Source organism: Carassius gibelio, chromosome B14 (assembly GCF_023724105.1).
Source record: "Carassius gibelio isolate Cgi1373 ecotype wild population from Czech Republic chromosome B14, carGib1.2-hapl.c, whole genome shotgun sequence".
NCBI classification, from domain to species: Eukaryota; Metazoa; Chordata; class Actinopteri; order Cypriniformes; family Cyprinidae; genus Carassius; species Carassius gibelio.
The window spans coordinates 24,241,403-24,265,439 of NC_068409.1; the positions used below are offsets into that span (position 1 = coordinate 24,241,403).

At 35.3% G+C, this 24,037-nt stretch overlaps 1 protein-coding gene and 1 long non-coding RNA gene across 2 annotated transcripts in view; one reads left to right on the forward strand and one right to left on the reverse strand.

The window, feature by feature from the left end:
- The window catches only part of LOC127971674 (uncharacterized), a 118,156-nt gene that overhangs the window by 92,328 nt on the left and 1,791 nt on the right, over positions 1-24,037 (reverse strand). The gene's annotated exons all lie outside the window — the stretch shown is intronic.
- elovl6 (ELOVL fatty acid elongase 6) lies at positions 8,632-23,361 on the forward strand. The gene is made up of 4 exons (XM_052574863.1): positions 8,632-8,898; positions 18,403-18,534; positions 19,732-19,883; positions 21,768-23,361. Exons 1-4 carry the CDS (start codon positions 8,816-8,818, stop codon positions 22,199-22,201), a joined length of 801 nt encoding a protein of 266 aa, XP_052430823.1. The 5' UTR covers positions 8,632-8,815; the 3' UTR covers positions 22,202-23,361.

A 24,037-nucleotide genomic window follows, 5' to 3' on the forward strand; every position in this document is an offset into this window, starting at 1 on the left:
GAAGCGATTTAAGCGCAAGGTCTGGGTGAGATGACCTCGCACATTCTCGCGCTTAAATCGTTCTCCACGAAAAACAACACGGCCTGACCTGCAACACATTCAGAATCTAAGAGAATACAACCATTTTCATATTTGCACACCAAGCTATAAATATTTAATCCATATTAATATATTGTTCCACAACATTATATTATAATAGCCCAGCATTACAACAATTACAAACGTGTTTCCATAGAAGACATGGAACAACGTTGGACAGACCAGTTAATCAGCTGACATTTGGCTATTTTGAGATGATTATTGGCACTGTCCAAAAACAGGTGTTCACATGGCTAATTAATGTAAAGGTTATGTGTCAGCTCCAAACCTTCACTGACAGCCATGTCATTCAATGAACTTTCCATTTCCTTCTCTTATTTTTTTTTTTTTTTTATAAAACATTTGAATTATAAGCCTATTACAGCATTATATTGGCTATTAACCACCATGTTTTCTCTAGATACCAGTATTGGCACCAGCCATTGGAAACCCATACTGGTCAAGTACAAAGCTACTCTCTTGCACAAGAATAACAAAGTTATTTAAGAGTATGATGCCTTATTCAATAGGTTCTGAAATGCACCTCTCGGTTGTCTATTAAATCATGCTAATGCATTTGGGGAAAATGTGCACATAGCCAGCTGGTACTGACCCAGAATGACTCCATAGATCCTCCCGTCATTACATGTGCAGGACCCAGTAACTGAGCTGGAGGTTTTTTTTTAAAAGTGAGCAAACATCAGATGGGGTGAGCTTGAATTGTTGGAGAGAATGTAGTGAAGATTATGGGTGTGGTGGTGAGACTTCACATGTCACTGACTTTAGTTAAAGCGATAGTTCACCCAAAAATGAACATTTTGTCATTTACTCACCCTATAATGTCATTTTAAACCGTTATGGTTTTATTTATTCTGTGGTACACAAAAGAATAAATTTTAAAGTAAGTTTAAACTGTTATTGGATCCCACTGTCTTTTTCTTGTGTAGAGAGAGAGATTTTAAAATGCCTCCTTTGGTTTTCCAATGAATACAAACTTTCCAACAAATTTGGAACAACGTGAGGGTGGATAAATAACTCAATACTTTTTTTGGGTGAACTACTCCTTTAAGATCAGACCAAAAAAGTCATGATTATGTTTTCTATAGGGCAACTATGTGTCTGTGCCTGTGCCTCTTCTCTCTCATACGTTCTTTGTGTGCATATCTGTGTTCTTTTTGTGTTTGGAAAACGTGTTGGCATATTGCTAACATGCATGTCTATGCCCTTTCATCTGATGTGCTTATGTTTCGTTGGTCAAAGTGTGTGTCTACCTTTCTTAGGATGTGCCAGAGCTTGTGTGTATCCGTGTATATATCCTATCGTTTGACATGCTTGAGTGTTCTTTTTTGTGTATTCGGGTGTGTGTGTGTGTCTGACACAGCCCTGCCTTTGATGAGATGAGTGTGACGCTGGGACGGCTTCTCTGGCCGCAGGCATGTGCTAGTGTGGGAGCGTGTGAACGATCAGACATGGAGTAAACTTTCATGACTCAGACACTTCCTGCTTTCTCAAATTATATTAAAAAGAAACATCTTAAATGTTTGGATTCGAAAATCGATTAGGAATTCCACACAGCGAGTACCATGAAATCACAGATGCACGGATGTGTGTGGAATTAACAAAGATAGTATCAGTGAAGGCCCAACCGCAACATTTCTCTATTGTTTTGCAGTGGGAAGCGAGTAACGGAGGACTGATGATGTAATGCAATGCTTAAATAAAGCCTATAAGCTGTCCAGACTGCGAGAAGCTTTTAATTTTGGATGCAGAGAGATACAGAATATTTTCCCAAAATAACAGCTGTGATTGTGTTCCAGTAATATTGTGAGGATGTAAAGCATGTTGATATGCAGCATGCACAAGTATCTGCAAAAGTCTAAAAATAAATGTAAGCAACAGCCACCAATAAAACAACACTTAAACATGCATATAAAAAAACATGAAATAGGAATAAAACAAATCCTACATTATATAAAATAAAGGAAAAAAAACATTGATCTAAAAAAACATATATATATATATATATATATATATATAGAAAAAAAATTACTGTTTAATTACTGGAAACCTGTTGGCCATTTTCTCGTAAACAACAAAAGGAACTAGTTATGTTAGGAAGCACACACCCTAAAACAGACCAGAGCTCCCCACAGGCACAGAACATACACTCTTCCCTATTGTTTTGTCAATTATGCACTTGCTATGCAAACTTTTGAAAAGCAGCTGCATACACATAAAAAAAGTTGACAAGTAATGTATAAGAGCTGCAACTGATGTTTAATTGTGTGTGCCTGCAGTGCCTAAAGAATTCAGTGTGAAAGGTAAGAAGGGAATGAATGACAGCATTGTGAAGCTGAGTGTTAACAGTAACAAAAAACTTGTGCTCTCTCAACCTCATCACCTTTCACAAATATGACATCATCATTCACTTAAAGGAGTGGTTCACTGTATTATTTTTTTTTATTTTTTTTTCTAGGTGTGATTGTGTTTATGGGGTGCAGTCTTTTATGATAAAAAAAACCTTATATTTCATATAATTTTCCTTTATTCCTCATCTCTCTTTCCCTACTCTGAGAAAGGTGCTGATAATTTCTGGCTTTTTACGGAGCCCCGCCCTCAGAAATAGGCGATGGGCTCTGATTGGTTAGCTAGCCCAGTGTGTTGTAATTGGCTAAACTGCCTCTAGTGCACATCTAAATGTCACGCCCCTCTCCTCAGCAGCATGTACTCCGGTTGCATCGTAAACAACAGCATCATTAATATATACGTGGTATATGTATAATGATTCTCACAGCTATGTGAAAATAAGTGTATAATTGGAACAGGTCATTGTTGGAGCTAAACTAAATGAGAGAGAGAGAGAGAAAGAGAGAGAGAGAGACGCAGAGCGTGTCCGATATTTTTTGGAAACCATGTCCCAGAATGGATAAATCTGAAAACGGCACACTTGCGTTTTCATGTGGACAGCGAATGTGTGTAATTTTCTGAAACTATGACGACCTCAGCCCACGTCTTGCCGCTAGTCAGGCACCGCTACATCATGTAACAGCAACAAAAACATGAACAAACACTGAGCGATTGTCTTTTTATTAACTAACATTAACATTTTAACAACTAACAATAAATGTATTGTTCCACGTTTGTTTGTATACCGCAGAATTACAGCGCCACATACTGGTCTGGCATGTATACTACATAGTTTTTACCGTTTTCGTGGTTTCGTGTTGTTGCAGATATTTCTTGAGATGAGGGGAAAAAAAGATAGGATAGGGAAAGCTCTGGCTTCATGTGGACGTAGCCTAAAGCAGCGCAGCATGGTCTCGCTACCCTTTTCTGCCATTTTCCCAAGGGCGGGGTTTATCTGGGTTTGTTACGCCACGAACCCGGGAAGTAACTAGTTGTAGTCCCTACCAGCCGTTTTTTGTTAGAATTTAACTGCCAGAATTTTAAAATACATTCGCATCAAACTTTCAGCTTCGAACTTTGCAGATATTGTTCATGCTCAAACAGCAACTTTACACCAACTAGCGTTAAAAAAGAGAAATGGTAATCAACCACCCCTTTAAGCCTTAACACATCAAATTTGAAAAGGTCAAGAGCATTAAGCCTCGAGCAAGACAACCATATCAACACTGTAATTACACAACATACTGACTAGGTGCTAAAAAATACCATGTCAACCGCATGAGAAAATATTCAATATGTCAGTTATTATAAACAAACCACGCTCTGCAGAACATAAAGCGGCAAGCTCAGATGCACAACGTTCTGCAACCCTTAAAGATGTATGATAATGCATACGCTGCAGCCTTCATCTGACGTTTTTAATCTTTCATAAGGGGAGACATGTTTGAACCTGCAGGCTGCCTAATAAACCAGTGAAAGCAATCTGCTGCGATTCTTTTTCAAACATCCTCCTCATTACATCCCACAGTTTGCGCTCCAAAATCCTGCTAATCTCAGTGGAAAGATGACGTGAGCTGATAGACATTAATTGATCTTTAGATGCAGAAGTGCAACACGCATACAGTGCAGAGAGTTTAGTAGTGAAGCAGACTATTTTGTGTCTGTCAATCAGCTGTGCCTCGCTGTGTCTCTGTGATGGCTTGATTAGCTGGAGTATAAAGCTTTTTAACTGACTTTCCAACTTCTTACTGCAGCAGGTGCAGTGTTTCCTTTGAGATGACATACGGCGGGCTGCTGTGACATGCTGTGATTACGGATTTTGCTGGAAAATCTACTTATAAAGAAACAATACTAGCTTTCAGTGCCAATCTGATTTAATAAGAGGATGAGAATGTAATGGTGTAACTGTTATAAAGACTAGCCTAGACTGCCCCCCTTTACAATATTATTTGTCAATCATTTTTAGCAGATGGGACAAGAATTGCTGTAATTTATTTATATAACGTGTTGTACTCTGTAAAACATTATCTAATGCCCTGCAGCATAGGCTAAAACATTCAAAACTCCACCACACCTAACCAAAACCTAAATGCCTGAAGCATAATTTCAAACGTTTGTAATACATTTGTAATACACCATCACGTCCAACAGGGGGCAGTACAACTAATAAAATTAAAAATACACTCCCATAATTGAGAGTATCCAACCACTTGATGCCCAACATACCTATCCTTATTTAATAAGCAAGGACGTTTTTAACAAAGGTAATACTCATTAACATCATAATAGGCCTAGTCCTTTGCATCCTAACCACACCCAGCTCCTCAGGATGTGTGTACAGTTTGTTCAAGCAGTCACAACTGCTTTCTGGCTAATGAGTTGTTTTTTAAGAGCAATGAACCAACATAAAAAATGTAGATCACTGCATAAAAATGTAAGCAGTAATCATTGGAAGTATTGTTATTTCACATTATTAGATGCATCAACACCACTACATAATGCAGATAAAATAGTAATAGTATTAAAGATACGTTTCAGTTTGGACAATTATAATATATATATATATATATATATATATATATATATATATATATATATATATATATATATATATATATATATATATATATATATATATATATATAAAAATCATGTACAAAAGAAAATTGCTTAAATTAGAAATTTCATCATAGAACGATTGTTTCAGTGTGTGACCACTAGATGGTGCAACATTAAGTAGGAAGAAGACAAATAGTGTGTTGTACAAATGAATTGTACACATTTTTTTGTTTGTTTTTTTTTTTTTTTTTTGCCTAAAAAAAGTAAAGTATTACATTAATTTCTAAATAATAATAATAAATTACTAAGTTCCAAATTTGTTTGATGCTCTATCATACCATATCAGAGACATTAGGCCCAACAACTATTATAATGAAGTTATATTGTATTCTATAATATACTAATATTGGACCAGGATTTATAATTTAAAGGTTTAAAGTACACATTCAGACAGGTGATTTGTGAACCACAGAATACTTCAAATCAGCCCGTTACTATGCTTCATAGCATATTGCATCTTTGAAATAATCACACCATAATTCAATATCTCTGCCTTTACTGTAGTAAAGGCATCTGTTAAATGGCAGGTAACCACTAATCTTTACAGAACAACTTAGATGATTAACACACACACAACACAGTATAAAACAGCACTGGCTCAATATCAAACAAGTTATTTTTCAACTTTACAGGATCTGACATGTTTCATTGGAGGATGACAAATGAGGATTGGACATGTCTGTGATTTTTTTTTTAAGAGGAAAAAAGTTCCACAGTCATTATGATAATATGTATATATACACACATACATATATATATATATATATATATATATATATATATATATATATATATACTAATATTAGTCATTTGGCTCCATAGACAGTATAAAATGAACAGCAATTTAAAAAAAAAAAAAAAAAAAAAAAAAATTTTCAGCTTGAACTTTATACTTTTCTAAAAGTAGAAATCACTTTCTGTCTACATTTTACCAATACTTTTAAAATCTTTCACCAGACCAGTGTTATTTTATCTATTTGGACTTTTAGTTTTGCTCTAATTACACATCACTGATCATTTTACTTTCCTGAGAGCAAATACACAAATGACAAAAGTAAAGGTATAATAGCACTTTTTGACAGATAAGTTGACATCACAATAGATTTATGACATCTGATAATAATTATAATACATCTGGATACCTGTAACTGATTAACTTCCTCTCTTCACTATGACTCACATTCTCTCACTTAGTCACACCCTATGACTATTCTAAAAGCATATTAATGCATGTTTTTTTTTTCCAATTTCCCTCAAAGTCTGTTTGCTGAACTTGCTATCAAGCTTCATCACCTGTATAGAGCACATGATATTTCTAGTTTTGCAACATCGACATTGAACTGAACCATCACTGAACAGACTGGAGTTGAATAACTGCCCTATGTCTTCAGAAGAGCTGCTTATCACAAAAATTTACTTTAGTTAACTGAACTAAACCGACATATAACTGATTGGATCTGAATAATAAGCACTATTGTCTTGGTATAGTTTCTCCACAGCAGAAATGGTATTTGCCTTAGTTTTGCAGTTTGCATCATGTATTCTGTTACTTTCCAGTTTAATAATGTGAGCTGCTTTGAAACACTCTCTGTTATATAAAGGTGACCTGACTTCTAGCTGAATCAATTGCGTTCCCTAGAATCAATACAACGACTATCCCCGGGGCTGAGTAAGCTCATAGTTGCTGGAGCTCCTTAGAGGGGCCTTGAGGAAGTTAATGAAGGACGGTGAATTCATATGGGAAAATTATGAATCCACAGCAGTAATGGCATCAGAGATAAAGGGACTGTGCACTGTTTTACTGTGCACAGTAACTATTTGTAGTGGTGTATTTCTCAACAAAAAAAAAAATTGTGAATTTCTGTATCCTCTCTTGTTATTGTGTTGCTATGATATTTACAATAACTGGAGATTATCAGTAGTGTTCTTCAACTTTTTTTTAAACAATCAAAAATTTCTGTACAGGTTAAAGTAAACTATGATATTCTTTGTTATAACCTTTTAATAGAAGATTAAATGTTTAATTTAACTGATAACCTTACTGCTTTGGGTGACACACTTCTGGTTGCTTTATAGGCCAAGCCCATGCATATCCAAGAAACCAGTTAATTTCTGTGGATTTTTTTTCCACGCCACAGCAGACAAAGAAAGCACCTCTCCTCTAGGTGTTGGCTCAACTGAAGCTTAATTATGTTTTCTGGCAAAAAGAACAAGCATCCAACAACATCAGATATTGTTTTGTGAATGATAATCCATGGGGGCAGCGGAGTGGAATTGGAAATCACTGATTTTTAGAAATAACCCCTGAATTTCAGGCAGGCAGGCCTCATGTCATGAAAGATATTTTATACAAGTTTGGGGTCAGTATTTTTTTAATTGTTTTATTATTTATTTTAAAGAAATTAATGCTTTTATTCAGCAAGGAATTAAAATTAATTAGATAAAAGTGACCGTAAAGACATTAAAATGTTAGATTCGGTTTCAAATAATTGCTGTTCTTTTTAACTTTATTTAACAAAGGATCCTATTTTTAAATATTTTTATACTATTCGTTTAAAGGTGCCATAGAATGCACCTCAGCGCTCTATTGAGACTCCTATGTTCATTGGTGCAGCCCAACACACCACTCTTTTAATGGCTATTTGGCGCTGTGGCCACACAACTGTGTTCAAACACCTTGTAAAAGTGATTTTTGCATTCTATGGCACCTTTAACCAACACGTTTTATTTATATATTACTTGTATGTGATCCTGGACCACAAAACCAGTCATAAGTCGCACAAGGATATTTGTAGCAGTAGCCAATATGGGTCCCAATTGTTGAATTTACTTTAATGTCAAAAGTCAATAGGATACTGCATCGTATTGATAAGTAAAGATGATGTTCCATGAAAATATTTAGTCATTTTCCTACCGTAAACATATCAAAATGTAATTTTGATTAGTAATATGCATTGCTAAGAACTTCATTTGGACAACTTTACAGGTTATTTTCTTAATAGGCTATTTTGATTTTTTGTCACCCTCAGATTCCAAATATCTCAGCCAAATATTGTCAACTGCTAACAAACCATACATCAATAGAAAGCTTATTTAGGCTATTCAATTTTCAGATGATGTATACATCTCAATTAAAAAAAATTTACCCTTAATGAGGGGTTTTGTTTTTCAGGGTCAGATATTGAATATTTTATTTATATTTATATTATTAGTTATCATCAAACATAATAGAAGGTTAGAAAATATAATAAAGAGAAAATATAAGAACTGCCTGAGAGTATGTTAGAAGTCCCTGCAGATGATGGATTGGTTTCGTTCAGTTGTTATTCTGCTGATTTATTTTCACAAATAAAGTCTGTCCAGTCTGAACATCGACGCTGAAAAACGCATCGTTCAAACGAATGTATGGCAAAGGTCACCGCAGTCTGGGATGACGACAGCTCAGGAGGATGCATCAGGTCTGCGGCATTAGGACCGCGCTGCGCTCCTCTTCCTCAGAAGAGAGGAGGGCGTATGCCGCCGGCACGGGCTGAGTCAAATAGGCTGACATTCGAGAACAACTCAACGGTGTGCTGGGGGTAGTAAGAGAGATGCGAGGGCAAGGCTGGAGCTGAGCCTGCGAGACAAAGCTAAGAAATCCGTCAAACTGATCTCATTTAGTCGGCAAAGAAAGCCTAACGTTCTCCAGTAAGCGTTTACAGGACGAGAGACCATGTCGGTGCTGGCTTTGCAAGAATACGAATTCGAGAGGCAATTCAATGAAGATGAAGCCATTCGATGGATGCAGGAGAACTGGTACAGTAGCTCTGATGCATGATAAATAAGCTGGTCTATAATAATCAATCACAGCTATGATGCCGACAAAGCCGTTCATTAGATAGCGTGTACACTTGTTTTGCACTTACTGACTAGCACATTAAGCATCTGAACCATACATTAAGCCGGACGTTTAAAAACCGTCGGGGGACTCCTGAGAGTCACTGGCAGGTACCATCCAGACCAAGATGCACAGTGTGATTCCCCCATTCGAAACTCAACGATATTGTTTCAGCATTGCGTTCCATTTAATAACACAAATGATAATGTAATGTAATGAAAAATAAAAGTAGGCTAATGAGCGGTGCGATATTTGAAGCTGCACTCTATCAGATTCGAAGCCTATTCAAGGTGATGCTCTGTTTATGTCCCTCGTGACATTTGGAACGGTCATCCTCCACGATGCCGCACGGCTTCATATCTTTGTTTGAAAAACACGATATTTTTTTCGTAAATAAAACTGAATGTGTTTTTCAAAGCGGTTTATCCAGCCTTAATTAGCGCTTGTCCAAAGTAGCAATATCCGATTCAGGAAAGATTTGTTCTTTTAGAGTCGAATCTTGTCAATAAATCGGTTGAATCGATTCACGAAACTGGTTTAAAAAGCTTCGCTCACGAAACGGGGTGAATAAGAGGTTCTGGAGTCTACAAATAACCGATTCATTCTCCTCCAAACATGTCTGATTCGTTATGAGAAATGAACTGATTTGGGTGAATTGTTTGACTAATAGGACGACGAGGTACAACAAGTAGAACTGTTATTATCAACATATGTTACTTGATTTTGTGATAGTTTGTTACACACACACACACACACACACACACACACACACGAGCAAAAAGGCTGTTATGAATAAAACACAGTTTAAAACGTAATACAGGAATATATAAACACTGACAGCCTACGTTTTTACTGAAATGTTGAAGTAGGGTAGGCTATGCAGGTTTGTTAGGGAATACGTGGTGACAATCGCTACGTGACGTAAAAGATTTTACGAAAAAAAAGACCCTTTTTTAAACGAATCGTTCAAAAGAACCGATTCGCTGAAATGAGTCAGGCTTCCCCATCACTAGCTCAAATCCTAGCCTAGCCCGCAATCTCTGTAGCATACAAAATATGAATGCCATAATGAAGGTCATTATATGAAATCAGAGACATGCAAGCAAATCGTTATTACATTTGCCGCATTTGAAGACTGTATATGGTCTTTAAAAAATCCACCTGTACATAGATAAATGCATGCACATTATTCTGTAGTTAATGGCAGGAATCATCGCTGGTTTTGTGCGTTTGCCACGTTTTCCGGCTTGGAAACTGTGGCTCTTGTTTAAAGTACCTGACACATGGTAACGTCAACACGATTACTCGCTAAGGATCAATTTCACGCTTTTGTAATTATGTAGCGCGTTTGGAGACAGAGAAGTGAGGCTGGTGTAGAATTCATAGCAACTAACCAATGAGATGCGTTTGTTGATGTCTGCTGACACACATTCGACCAATCACAATTCCGCGTCATTGGCTGACTTCTCGGAGTTGCTTGCATCACATCTATCATCCCGCGAGGAGAAACATCTGTCTTGTATGTATGAGGTTTAATAATACTGTTTCGTTGATTAGGCTATTTCAGCCTGTTTTTTGATCACTTAAGAGTGTCTTTTGCTTTTTGTTTTTAACTGTTTAACACTGAAATGCAGATTTAAAGGCATAGTTAACCCAAACACTACAATTCTTTATTAGTCATTATTTACACTCATTTATTTATTTTCATACACTTCCCAACACTTATTACCTTCCATGGAACACCAACAATGATTTCAGGCAGACTGACAAACTCAGTCACCATTCACTTTCATTAAATGAAGAAAGAAAAAAAACAGCAGCAATAATGAATAACTCAATCTGCCTGACCCCTCCTTTTGTTTTACACAGAATAAAGTCATACCAATATGATAGTAAATTATGATAATTTTTCAATTTTTGAGTGAACGATTACTGTAAGACAAAAAAAAAAAGAATTTATATTATATTATATTATCTATCTATATTATATATATATATATATATATATATATATATATATATATATATATATATATATATATATATATATATATATATATATATATATATATATATATATATATATATATATATATATAATTCTATATGTTTGTAAATAAATAAAAACCCCTTACTATATGGGTCAAAATAGAACTTTAATAAAATATAAAAGTAAATAAATAAATTGTAATTAAATCGTATTATTTACAAATTACAATTGTAGCTCTAGACAGTTATGACTATGATTTTATTAATACAGTCTGATTGACTTTATAGTCTCAATCATTCAGAAATCACACAAAAGAAAATAAAGCAGTTTTATGATAAAACTATGGTTAATTTTTGTAAAGATTGTGATGTCCAGGTTTTTTTTTCTTTTTTTTTAAAAAAATCATTAAGGCTGTGTCATCTACAGCAAAAAGGTGGCCAAAAATGAAAGATTGATTGGATATTTGAATGAAAAGTTTGGTCCACCTATTGGCAGTTTTATTTTCAAATTTCGACTGTTTTGATTTTTTTTCTTAAATCACTTCAAATATCAGTATTCAGTGTTTTATGTTTAATATATCAAAACATTTCATGCATTTGTAATTGGAGGTTAAATGCATTAATGTCTTGCATATTATTTATCCTGGCTGAAGCACCTTTGTTTCAAGCTATATGAATAATGTTATAGTTTAAAGTTAAAGATATTAATAAGGTGAGTCAGAGTTTTATGTTTACTTGTGATTTCACATTTCTTGTTTGTGTGAAGGCTAAATACAAATAAATGGTGAACATATAATTTATTTGTACCGTTTTTATTTCTGAAATATTATAGGTCTATCGTTTTGTAGGAGGAGATTTCATAGACTTCACTTGGCAAATACATTTTTCAAAAGTTTGTCTGTACAGACATTTGTTGTGGGTGTACAGTGCAGTTTTTCTGAGGCTTTTAAAAAAGTTGTTCATATCGATATTGGAATTATATCGTATTGACTGAAATTAAGCAATATATCATGATATAAATTAAAATCTACTTTCTTGTAGTCAGATTTATGAGTAAGACTATGATAATGGCCCTCTCTGTTGTTGCCTTTTTTTCTTCTTTTATTAGTTTAATGCTTTTTTCTTTATATGCACTTCCTACTGGTGTAACCGAATATGTAATTACCCAATCTACAAAATGCATGCCCTCTTTTTGTAATTTAATTTAACATCCTGTATATTTCTATAGCATCTTGTAGAAGCTCCATAAAGATCAGTGTGTTAAAATATTAGATATCTAACAACCAAAGTCTTTGCCAATGGCCATTCAGCTGAGTGAGGGGATGAATAAAGGGGTTAAATACCAATTAGCTGTACCGTTACTCAGCATTTTTATGACTATAGATCATCCTGGTAATTCACATTGCCTCCTTTGCATTCAAGGCTAATGTATGAAAACCGAGACTAAACATTTGCTTAAAAAGCATTTTTCACAACCCCTTGCTGCCTGTTCTCATTTAAAAAGCAACCGTGAGCGCGTGTCTCTGCTTTAATAATCCCACGTTCCGCTCTGTGATGAATGACTGCAACACCACAGGATCCTTTCGTACATCTTCCTGATGATCAGGGAAACAGAATGTCAGCTTTGATAAACAGTTCTTGAATTATTCATGCTAGGCAAGCACAGGTGCTTCAACACAGACTATAGAGTTTCCAGATCTTTTAAATGAATAAATAAAAGAAAATATCTGAGTACATTGAGTATATTAATAAATTGTTGCATTACTCATGAAAATATGTTTTTAAAAATCACACTCCAACTGGTAGGCTATTGCTTTTCAACGGCTGTACCAGTGCTCATATATTCAGCATATATAGCAATAAATGTGTATACATGCAGTTTATAGGCCATGTACTTGTTATGTAAAACATGACTTCACTAAAAATAGTTCACTAATATTTGACAGTGCTGAGTCATACCTGCTATACAGACAGCCATATTGACATCTGTCCTCGCCATTTTAAATAAACAAATAAATAAATCAATTAGAAATGTACATTTTTCATTTATATTATCCATTAAAATAAGAATTAATTTTATTATAAATTTATTATCAGTTAATAGGTTTCAGTGGTTATATCGAATACAGAATGGAAACTTGCATAATTGCATTTTTTTTTTTTTATGTTGGTTGCTAATATTTGTTTTTTGATTGGCAAAACAATTCTCAGGGAAGATCAATAAGACAGAGCTGCCAAGGCTTATGCAATGCGTTTGACCAGAGAGAATTAGCCTCAGGTTGGAAGATAGCCTTAGGTCATGTCTAATCTGGGTGTATATTTATCCTCTATCCTCACTATACTACACTGCCCAAAAGTTTCTTTAATGAGCTCTCATTTTGTCTCGCAAAATAAAGACACAAGCAGACAGGAAGCACAGAAATATTGTGGATTAATAAAAGTGGACTGTTTCCACACAGACTGCCAGGCTTACATAATAGAGACACATAGTAGAGTTTCCTGGCACCACAAACCGTTGTCCCTGCAATAAATGTTACTTAATAGAATCTTATGAATGCAGACAGTCACTTTACTACACCACGCCACTGGCCTTGAGAGATTATATTTATAAATAAGATTTGCTTTTCCTGCACCTTTCAACGGACACGTCTAAAAGGTCTTTGACAAAACTTAAAACCTTTGCCACCCACCACAACCAGGGGCACTTGACAAAAAATTTATTTCAAAATGTGACCTCTGAAAGAGCAGTCACCTTGTTTCTGTTTTCAGTGTGAGTAGCCCCGAAGAAGAGATTGCATTTGATGTTTGGAGAGGATGGTAGAGAAAAACAAATACCTCTGGCTAAAGCCCTTTCCACATGTCACAAATTATAACATCAGCCATCAGTTTGTTTAGCCTTAGCCATGTTATCGCACTCAGATCTTAAACGCAACAGCAATCAGTAGTGTTAGCCAGAAACTGTTTAGCTAGGAAAATAAAAATGGAAATATATATATATATATATATATATATATATATATATATATATATATATATATATATATATATATATATATATATATATATATATATATATATATTTCCATTTTTATTTTCCTAGCTAAACAGTTTCTGGCTAACACTACTGATTGCTGTTGCGTTTAAGATCTGAGTGCGATAACATGGCTAAGGCTAAACAAACTGATGGCTGATGTAAATTTTCACTGTTTTTTTTCTTTTTACATTTAGGGCTGAAATACTAAAAAAATAATATATATATATATATATATATATATATATATATATATATATATATATATATATATATATATATTATTTTTTTAGTATTTCAGCCCTAAATGTAAAAAGAAAAAAAACAGTGAAAATTTACTCTTCAGTACATTGTCAGTACAGTTGTGTTCAGACAGTTGTGTTCTCACCACTGGATCATCTGCAGTGAATGGGTGCCGTCAGAATGAAAGTCCAAACAGCTGATATAAACACAATAACCCATTCTACTCCAGTCCATCAGTTAACATCTTGTTAAGTTTAAAGCTGCATGTAAGAAACAGTTATCATGTTCATGGTGTTTTAAATTTGAACGGTTTCTTCTGCCAAAAAGACCAGTCCATAAGCAATACCAAATAATACTTGCTCCAGTGAAAAAGCCCATCCCTTGTTGTCTTCCCAAAGCAAAATCCACCAGCATACTTGTTTAGAACTGTTTTCACTTGTAAACGTTGATAGATCAGATGATATTTGTCTCCCGATTCAGACAATTTTCATTGGAGACAACAATATTATGAATAGAGAGCTTGTATTTTAGCCAGAAGTAGTGGTTAAAACGTTTATATATATTATCAAATTTGTTACAAACACGCAGCTTCTCGCTTCACAAGCCGTAACTGATGGACTTTAGTCATGTGGATTACTGTGAATTATTATGGTGTTTTTATCAACTGTTTGGACTCTCATTCTGATGGCACCCATTCACTGTAGAGGATCCATTGGTGAGCAAGTGATGTAATGCTAAATTTCTCGATGAAGAAATTGTTTCGATGAAGAACCAAACTCATATTGGAAGGCACAAGGGTGAGTAAAATCAGCATATTTTCATATAGGGCAGAACTAATTCCTTTAAAATGGAATAATAATAAAAAATAAAAATAAAAAAAGGATTGCGTTTGCATGTCTATGTCAAGGTTTTGCGCTGACAGAAACCCTTTTCTGTGCTTGTTCAGTTAATTCTACCATTCCTATACCCTTTTCCAACATTGTGCTGCGTTTGGTTAAATATCACTGAATCGAGCAGAACAGATTCTGCTACCGTCATTAGTCTAAAACTGCAATTAGGCTGCAAAATCCATTTATTTAGCGGCTCTAGATAAATTGGGAAGCACTTCTAGCCTTAACATCTTTGGCCAGATGGGAGCCCTTGCAGGTAGCTTCACCATCAGTCTTTGTCCACTTCAGGTTTAATGCGCTCAGCTGAAAAACTAAAAAAAATTGAGAGCATGGACAAAAATGCAGTTGAAGAATTCAAGGACTTGATGGTCTTGCAATACATAGACCTACTTATTGAAAGTTGATGACGCAGGACCTGAATATGTTATGTTTATAAAAAATATTTGTTGCTTAGGATATTTCTGTCTTAGTATCTTTTTCTGGATAATTCTTGCTGCATTATCTGAAAGCTCCGGTAGCTCTGCTTTACTGACTTAGCAACAAGGCCAGATGGTAATATTCTCTTGAATCGCCATTGGATGGTATAAAACAGGGCTTTACTGCATCTGTGTGGCATATGCCACTTACTCAATCACTCCTCTTGCAGGATATTTGAAATTCTCCCCAAAACATGTATCCAGATAAGGGGCTAATGAAAAGGGAGTGATGCTGCTTTGTCATTCACTGCAGCACAGCTCAAAAACTCATCTGAACATCAAGCTTTTTAAAATGAAATACCTTTCATATTCCACACTGACAGATCCTTCACTTCTTTGCTGGATCTAGGGCTGGTCCAATATATTGAATACGGGAAATATATTTAAGATTATTTTGTTGGAGATATATATTAAGCAACATTGTGAGCACAATGATTTAATGCATTGATTCTTTGGCATTAGATGGTTTAATACAAAATCTATATAGTAAAATATTTCACATTATTCCTGTAGCCTTGGTCAATTTTATAAAAAAATAATAATACAATACAATACAGTAAAAAATAAAAAAAAAAACATCTTACAGATAAACTCTTGAATTGTAGTGTTGGTCAATATTGCTGCTTATTTTTGCTTCTATGCACAAATCACATAAATGAAGAGTATTCTTCAGTAGTTCATTCCGCCAGAAAGATTTTAAATCTAAATTTAAATTAAAAAAAAAAAAAAAAAAAAAAAAAAAACTGTAAATGAAGAGATAGACTGAATATAAAAATGAATAAATGAAAATAACCAGCCCTGTGTATTTTAGCTGCATCAAACATTTGGTTCTGGCATGATATACAAGAGTTGGATTACCATTAGCAGCATCTTGCTGCCAGCTGTTTTCTCAAGTACAAGCTTCCTGCTAGCTGGCACTGTGAAGAAAATGTGTCTGTTAGTGTAAGCAATCACACCCAGTGCATTTAACTGATTTGTAACCAGAAACAAGAGTTCAGTCATCCAGTAACACCAATAAATTGGTCCAATAAAATATGTGAATACTGCTGCAGCCTCCCTTTGTACACAGAGAACAATGCAATGACAAGTCAAGGTTCAAGTGGGGACTGTATGCACAGAATGGAATCACTGTTCTGAGCAGAGAGAGGTCAGTGTTTCTCCCATCCAGTGGGCAGAAAAATAAAAAAATGATGCTCAGCATGCATTCACAACCCACACCCTTACTCTTCTTCACAAAAAGCCTATAGATGTCATGTGTAACAAAAAAATGATAAAAACTTAATATAAAAAGACACTTAGCACTACTTCTACTGTATGCATTTTTATTTAAGTCTATGTATTATTTGAATTCTGTCGAAAAGAGGATTTGTCTAAGACTTTACCCATATGCAAATTAAAACCCAGAAGAACCTCTGGGGCTCCTCGTTCACCGGTTTGATGGTATTTCTTGGAAAGAGAACACACATCATCCTGGAAATTATACTGGCAGAAAGAGACGTGCCCCAGTTTTGGCTCATAATGCCAGCTGGATGCTGGACTGGCAAAGCTCCTATCTATTAGTTTGTTTTAATAAGGATGTGAATCACTTCAATTCACTTTATTTATGGCCAAACACTGATAGCATCAACTGAGTATTATTACATAGACTATATAATGAATAATTTGTTTTATTTGATAATGTTTACTTGATCATGTATTCAAATGTAGTGCCCAAAAACAACTGTGATTTTGGTTTTGCTTGTTAATTTATTACTACATGCCATTGCTAATTTTTTTTTTCTTTTACATCGTATCAAAATGAGTAGAGCCATAAAATCTCTCTCATGTTGGCATACTGAATTTTTTATTATTACTATTTTGACATTGTGACAATGTTAGGTTTTAAATATTAGTACCCTTGAGCATAACTTTGATATTATGTGTGTTTAATAGACATACTTTATGCAGTGATTTCCAAATGATTTCTCGGGATTTCTTTCAATTCCGATCAGAATGCCCTCAAAATTTAATTAGACTTCACAGTGAATATTCAGATAAATGCAGTACAGCGTTGCCAGATATTATGAGATCCTAAAAGCATCACAAGCTGTCAAAATAAGCCCAATAAGCTGTTTTTGATGAAAGCTCCAAAAACAGTTTATTCAATTTTGGCAAAAGATAAGTGATAAATATAGGATTTAAGAAACAATGGCATAAATTATGTAATGTTTTATGTAATGCAACAAAGTTGCTAAACCAAATGGATAACATTCTGAGGTGTATACATCTAAAAATCTAAACGCATTCTTTTTTGGTGTGTGTGTGTGTGTGTGTGTGTGTGTGTGTGTGTGTGTGTGTGTGTGTAAATTTTTAAGACCGGAATTGCAAGCTGGAAAAAGCTCTGGCTTTGCTGGTGCTTTTCTAACAGCTACATAACTGCAGTATAATACAGTCAGGATAGTTGCTGGACCAGTTTGCAAGGCGGTTGTTTTACCGCATGCAAAGTCTGTGAATTTGACTGTGTTGTATGGGGAATCATGTTTCATTCAAAACATGGCATATTTCAGGAAAATAAAAATGCTGTGCAGATTTTATAGTTTTTTCTGATATTTTAAATATTATATATATATATATATATATATAGTTAATACTGATGTAATCTAACTTTGAATATGCTTCAAATTTAAACCTTGGTCACTTACATAAAATTAAAATAAATCAAAATGACTAAAAATATGCTGTGAGCAGATGGTCACACTAAAGGAAGTGAACAATTCTTTGGACTTAATTTTTTTGTCATCTCATTCCTTACAGGAAGAAGTCTTTCCTCTTCTCTGCACTCTACGCTGCCTGCATACTTGGTGGGCGGCATGTAATGAAACAAAGGGAGAAGTTTGAATTGAGGAAACCTTTAGTTCTATGGTCTTTAACACTTGCAGCCTTCAGGTAAATATGCAGCCTTCAGGTAAATGGGTCATAGATCATGCGTGCAAATGTTTAAGGGTGCATCTATGGGTGTAGCATGTAGGGCTGTGACGGTATGGGATTTTTTTTTCTTACTACGGTGAAGAAGCAACAAATCACATGGTTTGGTGACTTATCGCACATCCCTGAGAAGAATGTCCCAAGTCAGACTTGCCTGACGTGGGCTTCTTTTCCATTTGAAACTTAATCCTGTGTCACAAGAAATCTGGTCATGTTCCGGGGTATAAATCACTGCAGACCTCTAGCTTCCTCCTGCAAATTCCTTGCAAAAATTGTTTTACAAAAAAGTGCGGTGATGCGTAACACTGCGCTCGGTATCTCATTACCGCGGTGATGTGGTTATCGTCACAGCCATAGTTACATGCATCTATCCATTTGCCTGCAGCAGCTGTTAATGCTAAAACATATTTGCTTACTTAACACATTGCAGTGCTATAAGTGATGGAAATTAAAATATAACATTTAAATTAACAATATGTAAAGTAAAAATCCATGCAGGCCATTATTCATAGAGGTAGGCCTATTTCTGAAGCTTTTATGGCACATTTAATCAGCTGTCATAATGCAATGGCAGCGCAAGATAAAACCAGTTTGTGTTTAACTTTGTTTAAAGTGATGCTGTTTTGCACATTACAATACACTGCAGTGAATACTGTGCATTTATAAATTGTTTCATGTTTTAGCAGATTAATGGTGTGCATTATAGCCAGAAAAAAAAGCCACTTCCTTGTTCCAAGTTACTTCATAAAGACCTGCATATATGGTACACAAGAGGCCTGCATATATATTTTCATATTGAGCTTGCACCTTAACATGTCATCTAACTTAACGATATAACATATCTCACTCTTCAATGTGTGAGATCAGCACTATAGTGACTGTAGAAAGGTGGTGAGACAGACTACATCGCACTTCCAGGTTTATCACATGATCTGGCCTTTGGCAGCCATTATAAGAAACCTAAAACTGGAACCTGAGTGCCAAGTAACTGCCTAGCCACACAATGTAAAGTGTCAATAAATAAGCACACCCAATAAAAAAATAAAGCACCGTTAGCATTAGTAGTAATGCTATGAGTCCTAACAGTAAAATGAAGCATACACCATTTTGAATCTGATTTAAAGTGTCTCCTTTGTTTTGTTGCACAACCTTCTTCAGTATATTTGGTGCCATCAGAACCGGAGGCTACATGATGAACATCTTGATGACCAAAGGCCTAAAGCAGTCAGTGTGTGATCAGAGTTTCTACAATGGACCAGTCAGCAAGTTCTGGGCCTATGCTTTTGTCCTCAGCAAGGCACCTGAACTAGGTGAGATTATATGTCTGTAGCTCCCATTTTATTTCAGTTTCATAGGTTAAGATTTAAACTATTGTATATAATTCTTTGTAAGTAGAAACACACAAGATATTGGTGTCGTACCTCTCAATATTTTTTTTTAACACAAATCAAGTAAAAAATGTTTTATACTTTTGCAATTTTTTCGACAGTTTAGCATTACAAATCTAATAATACTGTTACATGAAGTATTTAAAAAAAAATCTCAAAATGAACATTTTTCATACTGCTCATAAAAGTATGATGCTTGTATTCACTTGCAGCATTTAAAATGATTGCTTTCCTTACATCAACCTAATAACATGAAACTGGTATCAGGCTTCTGCATCACAGCACAGGCAGTGTTATATACAGTATAGCCTATATCAAATTTAAAAATCTAATTTACATATTATTTACTGCAGACAAGCATGCTTAAAGTTGAGCACTCCTAGTCATTTGTCATTGTACACTCACAATATACATGCAGATACAAATGTACACCTACTACTTGTATAAAAACATGGGATCTCATTAAATTAATATGAAGACAATCTTTTACGAATGCTTTATCTATATAAAGCAAAACAGGACTAAAATATTAAATGTGGTATAATGCAACTTTTTCAGTTGTAATTCTTTATTCTTACATTGTGGGTCCCGATGTTTATATATGACCACAGCAAATTATAAACAGTTGTGACCACATTACAAGAGTTCCCAAATCCTCAACTAAATTTAAAACAACTGTAATCCTTTAAACACACAAAAAAAATAAGTTTGGTTAAATTCGTTCTGTCTGTTGTATGTAGCTTGCTCTAGTGACAAAGCACTACGGAGAAGCCTAGTGTTCATCTGCATGAATATAATTGGTTGTGAAAGCGTAACAGAATTTGTTAGCATGAGCCCTGCAGCATAACCCCAAGTCTAGAAATCTAGGATAGTGGATCTATTTTCCGCCTGCCTGGGCCTATTGTGTTTGTCATGTCCTGTCGGTTAGTGGGCTACCAGGCCTATTGTAGCGACAAAAAGACAGCACTGAGACAATGTGAGGACCCTCCTAGGCACAGGCCAAGCATAATGGGTCATGATGTCCTGTTCACTAATGTACAGCAGGAGACATAGCAACATGCATAGACTTTTGACCAGCTGCACTTGCCCTCTCATATTAATGTATGGACAATTTAAAGTGAACAAGTTAACAACAAATAAAAACCTCCCCCAAATTTTTAATATTTTTTTTTATTATATTTTTATTACTGTTACTTAGGATGCATTACAAGTCAAATTAAAGACTTTTATAATGTTACAAAATATATATATATATTTTTTTTAGGATTTATTGGCTTTATTCAGTAATTGGTGTTTCCATCATAGTTTATGCACATTTTCTTATCTAATACAATTTTTTTTTTAGAAATCAATGATCCGTCTTAATAGAGTGCATACATTTTTATGCACATTTTAAGAATGGTCATCTTGCTGTTTCTATCTCGCATTTTCTCAATGCTATATCCTACGCAACATCATTAGCTGAGCTAGTGGGGCTTCACTAACAGTTGTTGACTTTTAACGTCTACACTGTTTGAACTTGTTTTGTCTGCTGAATGCATTGGTTGACCTTGCCCTGATTAGATATTCAAATATTCAAGGTCTAGAACATGCGAGTTTAACCTAATACCTTAATCTTTACAAACTAAATCAGTTACACAATATTTTCCCAAAAATGTTAAAACCTAAAAAAAAACAAGATATATCAAGAATGTCAAGACAGGCATAGCGACTTTAGCGTTTATTCCCCAAACAATTACAGAATCTTTTACTATCTCTATTCTCTACATCTCTCTCACTGTCAGTGTCTTGCTCTTATCCTTCCAGGAGACACACTATTTATCGTCTTACGGAAGCAGAAACTGATTTTCCTGCACTGGTATCATCACATCACAGTTTTGCTCTATTCCTGGTACTCCTACAAGGACATGGTGGCCGGCGGGGGCTGGTTCATGACCATGAACTATCTGGTGCACGCCGTCATGTATTCGTACTACGCTCTTCGGGCCGCCGGCTTCAAAATCTCTCGCAAGTTTGCCATGTTCATCACCCTGACGCAGATCACCCAGATGGTGATGGGCTGTGTGGTCAACTACCTGGTGTATTCGTGGATGCAGCAAGGCCAAGAGTGCCCGTCCCACGTGCAGAACATCGTGTGGTCGTCCCTCATGTACCTCAGCTACTTTGTGCTCTTCTGCCAGTTCTTCTTCGAAGCCTACATCACCAAGACCAAATCCAATGCAGCAAAGAAAAGCCAATAAATCAAGAAAATGATTTAAATTTAATCACAGAGAGGTGGGGAAAACTAAATGGACCAGTGATTGGTAGTGGATGGATGAGTCTTTAAAGTTAGGGCTTAAGAACTTGCAGAAGAAAGAAGCAAAGACCATGAGGGGCTACTATCAAAGCTTGTGCATACTGTACTACTAACGTATAGAGATAAACCTCCCCGCCACTAGGGAAGCTCTGTTGAGCTGCACTGAGAAATCATTACGATTATATCAGTTGAACAAAAAAAATGTGTCTTTATGTAATGTATATGTGCCCAATACAATTATCTGTATTTAAAAAAGAAAAAAAAGTGTATAGATTAAAAAAAGGGATGCAAAATAAATTAAAACAGAATTAAGAAGTCGTCAAAATGGACTGGGAATATTTTGAAAAAGGATCTTATATGGATAGAGTTCATAATTGTGTGGTTTTGTCTAAACATTAATTGTTACTGTTATTTTTATCGGTTAGATAGATTGTGTACGGTAATTTTGTACGAAAGCCATGTCAATGGAAGACTGGTAAATGTTGAGCTAAAAATGCCACAGTGTGTTCTGTGTTCAGCGTCGCAGCACCAAAATTCTCTCAGGTCTTACAGTTTTTTTTCCCCATGTGGAGTTCATATCATTTTAGAAAAAAAAAGGAAAAGAAAAAAGAAAACTAAACAAAAAGGCATATTAGTCAAATAGGCCTGAAATGTTAATGCCATTGGATTACTCATACACAAGCAACCACCCAAGTAAATAGCAAAAACATAAATGAAAGGGGACAAAAAGACCAATGAAGGCCATTTTGAGAGGACACTGGGGCCAAATGATCATTAGAACACCAGAGGCCCTTCTGGAGTATGAATCATCGGACCTCTCTGAATCTGCGTTTCTTCTGACCTCTGAAAGACCTGGTCTTCTTCTTCTCATGGCTTAAGGTCATCATTATCACAATCCATTCCAAAGGCAGACAGCACAGAGAGTCTAGCCCTGCCTAAAGGACCATGAAGTCAAACATACTTAAACAAAAAGTCTATATCACTGTAACAAATCAGAATAATCTCTGTCACTGAATGGTGTCCATTGTGCTCTTGTGCATTTGCACTGTGTACATGTAAAGCATCTATAGACGATTTTAACAAAGAGCCAAGAGTGCTGAAATATTCAAGTGTCTGTGTTTTTTCATTCGATTTCTCCTTGTTTACCCTGGTAGGACTGTGTGAGAGATTCTTTCTGGTACATATTTTGCTCTCGACTCTGCAGGAAGGAGATCTGAACTGTCACTCTAGCTGTGAACAGGCTCAGCAACATGCCAGATGGGAGACACTACTGCCTCAGCCACAATGACATAAGACATAAGTTCAGACTGCCCTGGTTTCTGAAGCCATAGTAAGCAGCATGTTCTGTGTGTCTACTGGGTTGGAGCAGTAAAAGTGACAGAAATTATACCAACAGTCATTTTAAACCATATGGCAATAGTCCAATAGTACTATGAAATTGCACTGATCAGATCAGGTGTCAGGCCAGTTGAATTATGACACATATATACGTCACATAACACCATATTTAACTGGAAATCTTTGGATGATGTAATTACAGGAGATAAAGTGCAATGAAATACTGCCTGTTGTTAGCACTAGATAATATGGATCAAAGTTTGTAGGCATTAGATCTGAAGTCAGCCTGTTGAGTTTTTTTCACTACTTAACCTCTAAAAGCTCCATAAAGGACCACAAAAGCATTATATTATACACAGCTATTGATACTAAGATATTCTTTCAATGTTAAACGTAACTCTGGATGTCCATGAAATTCCTACCAGCAGGGCAGAGTTTATCT

Coding starts and splice junctions, on each gene's coding strand:
- elovl6 (XM_052574863.1), top strand. CDS start 8,816: ATGTCGGTGCTGGCTTTGCAAGAATACGAATTCGAGAGGCAATTCAAT. Junction 18,535..19,731: donor TTAACACTTGCAGCCTTCAG/GTAAATATGCAG, acceptor AACCTTCTTCAG/TATATTTGGTGCCATCAGAA. Junction 19,884..21,767: donor CAGCAAGGCACCTGAACTAG/GTGAGATTATAT, acceptor TTATCCTTCCAG/GAGACACACTATTTATCGTC.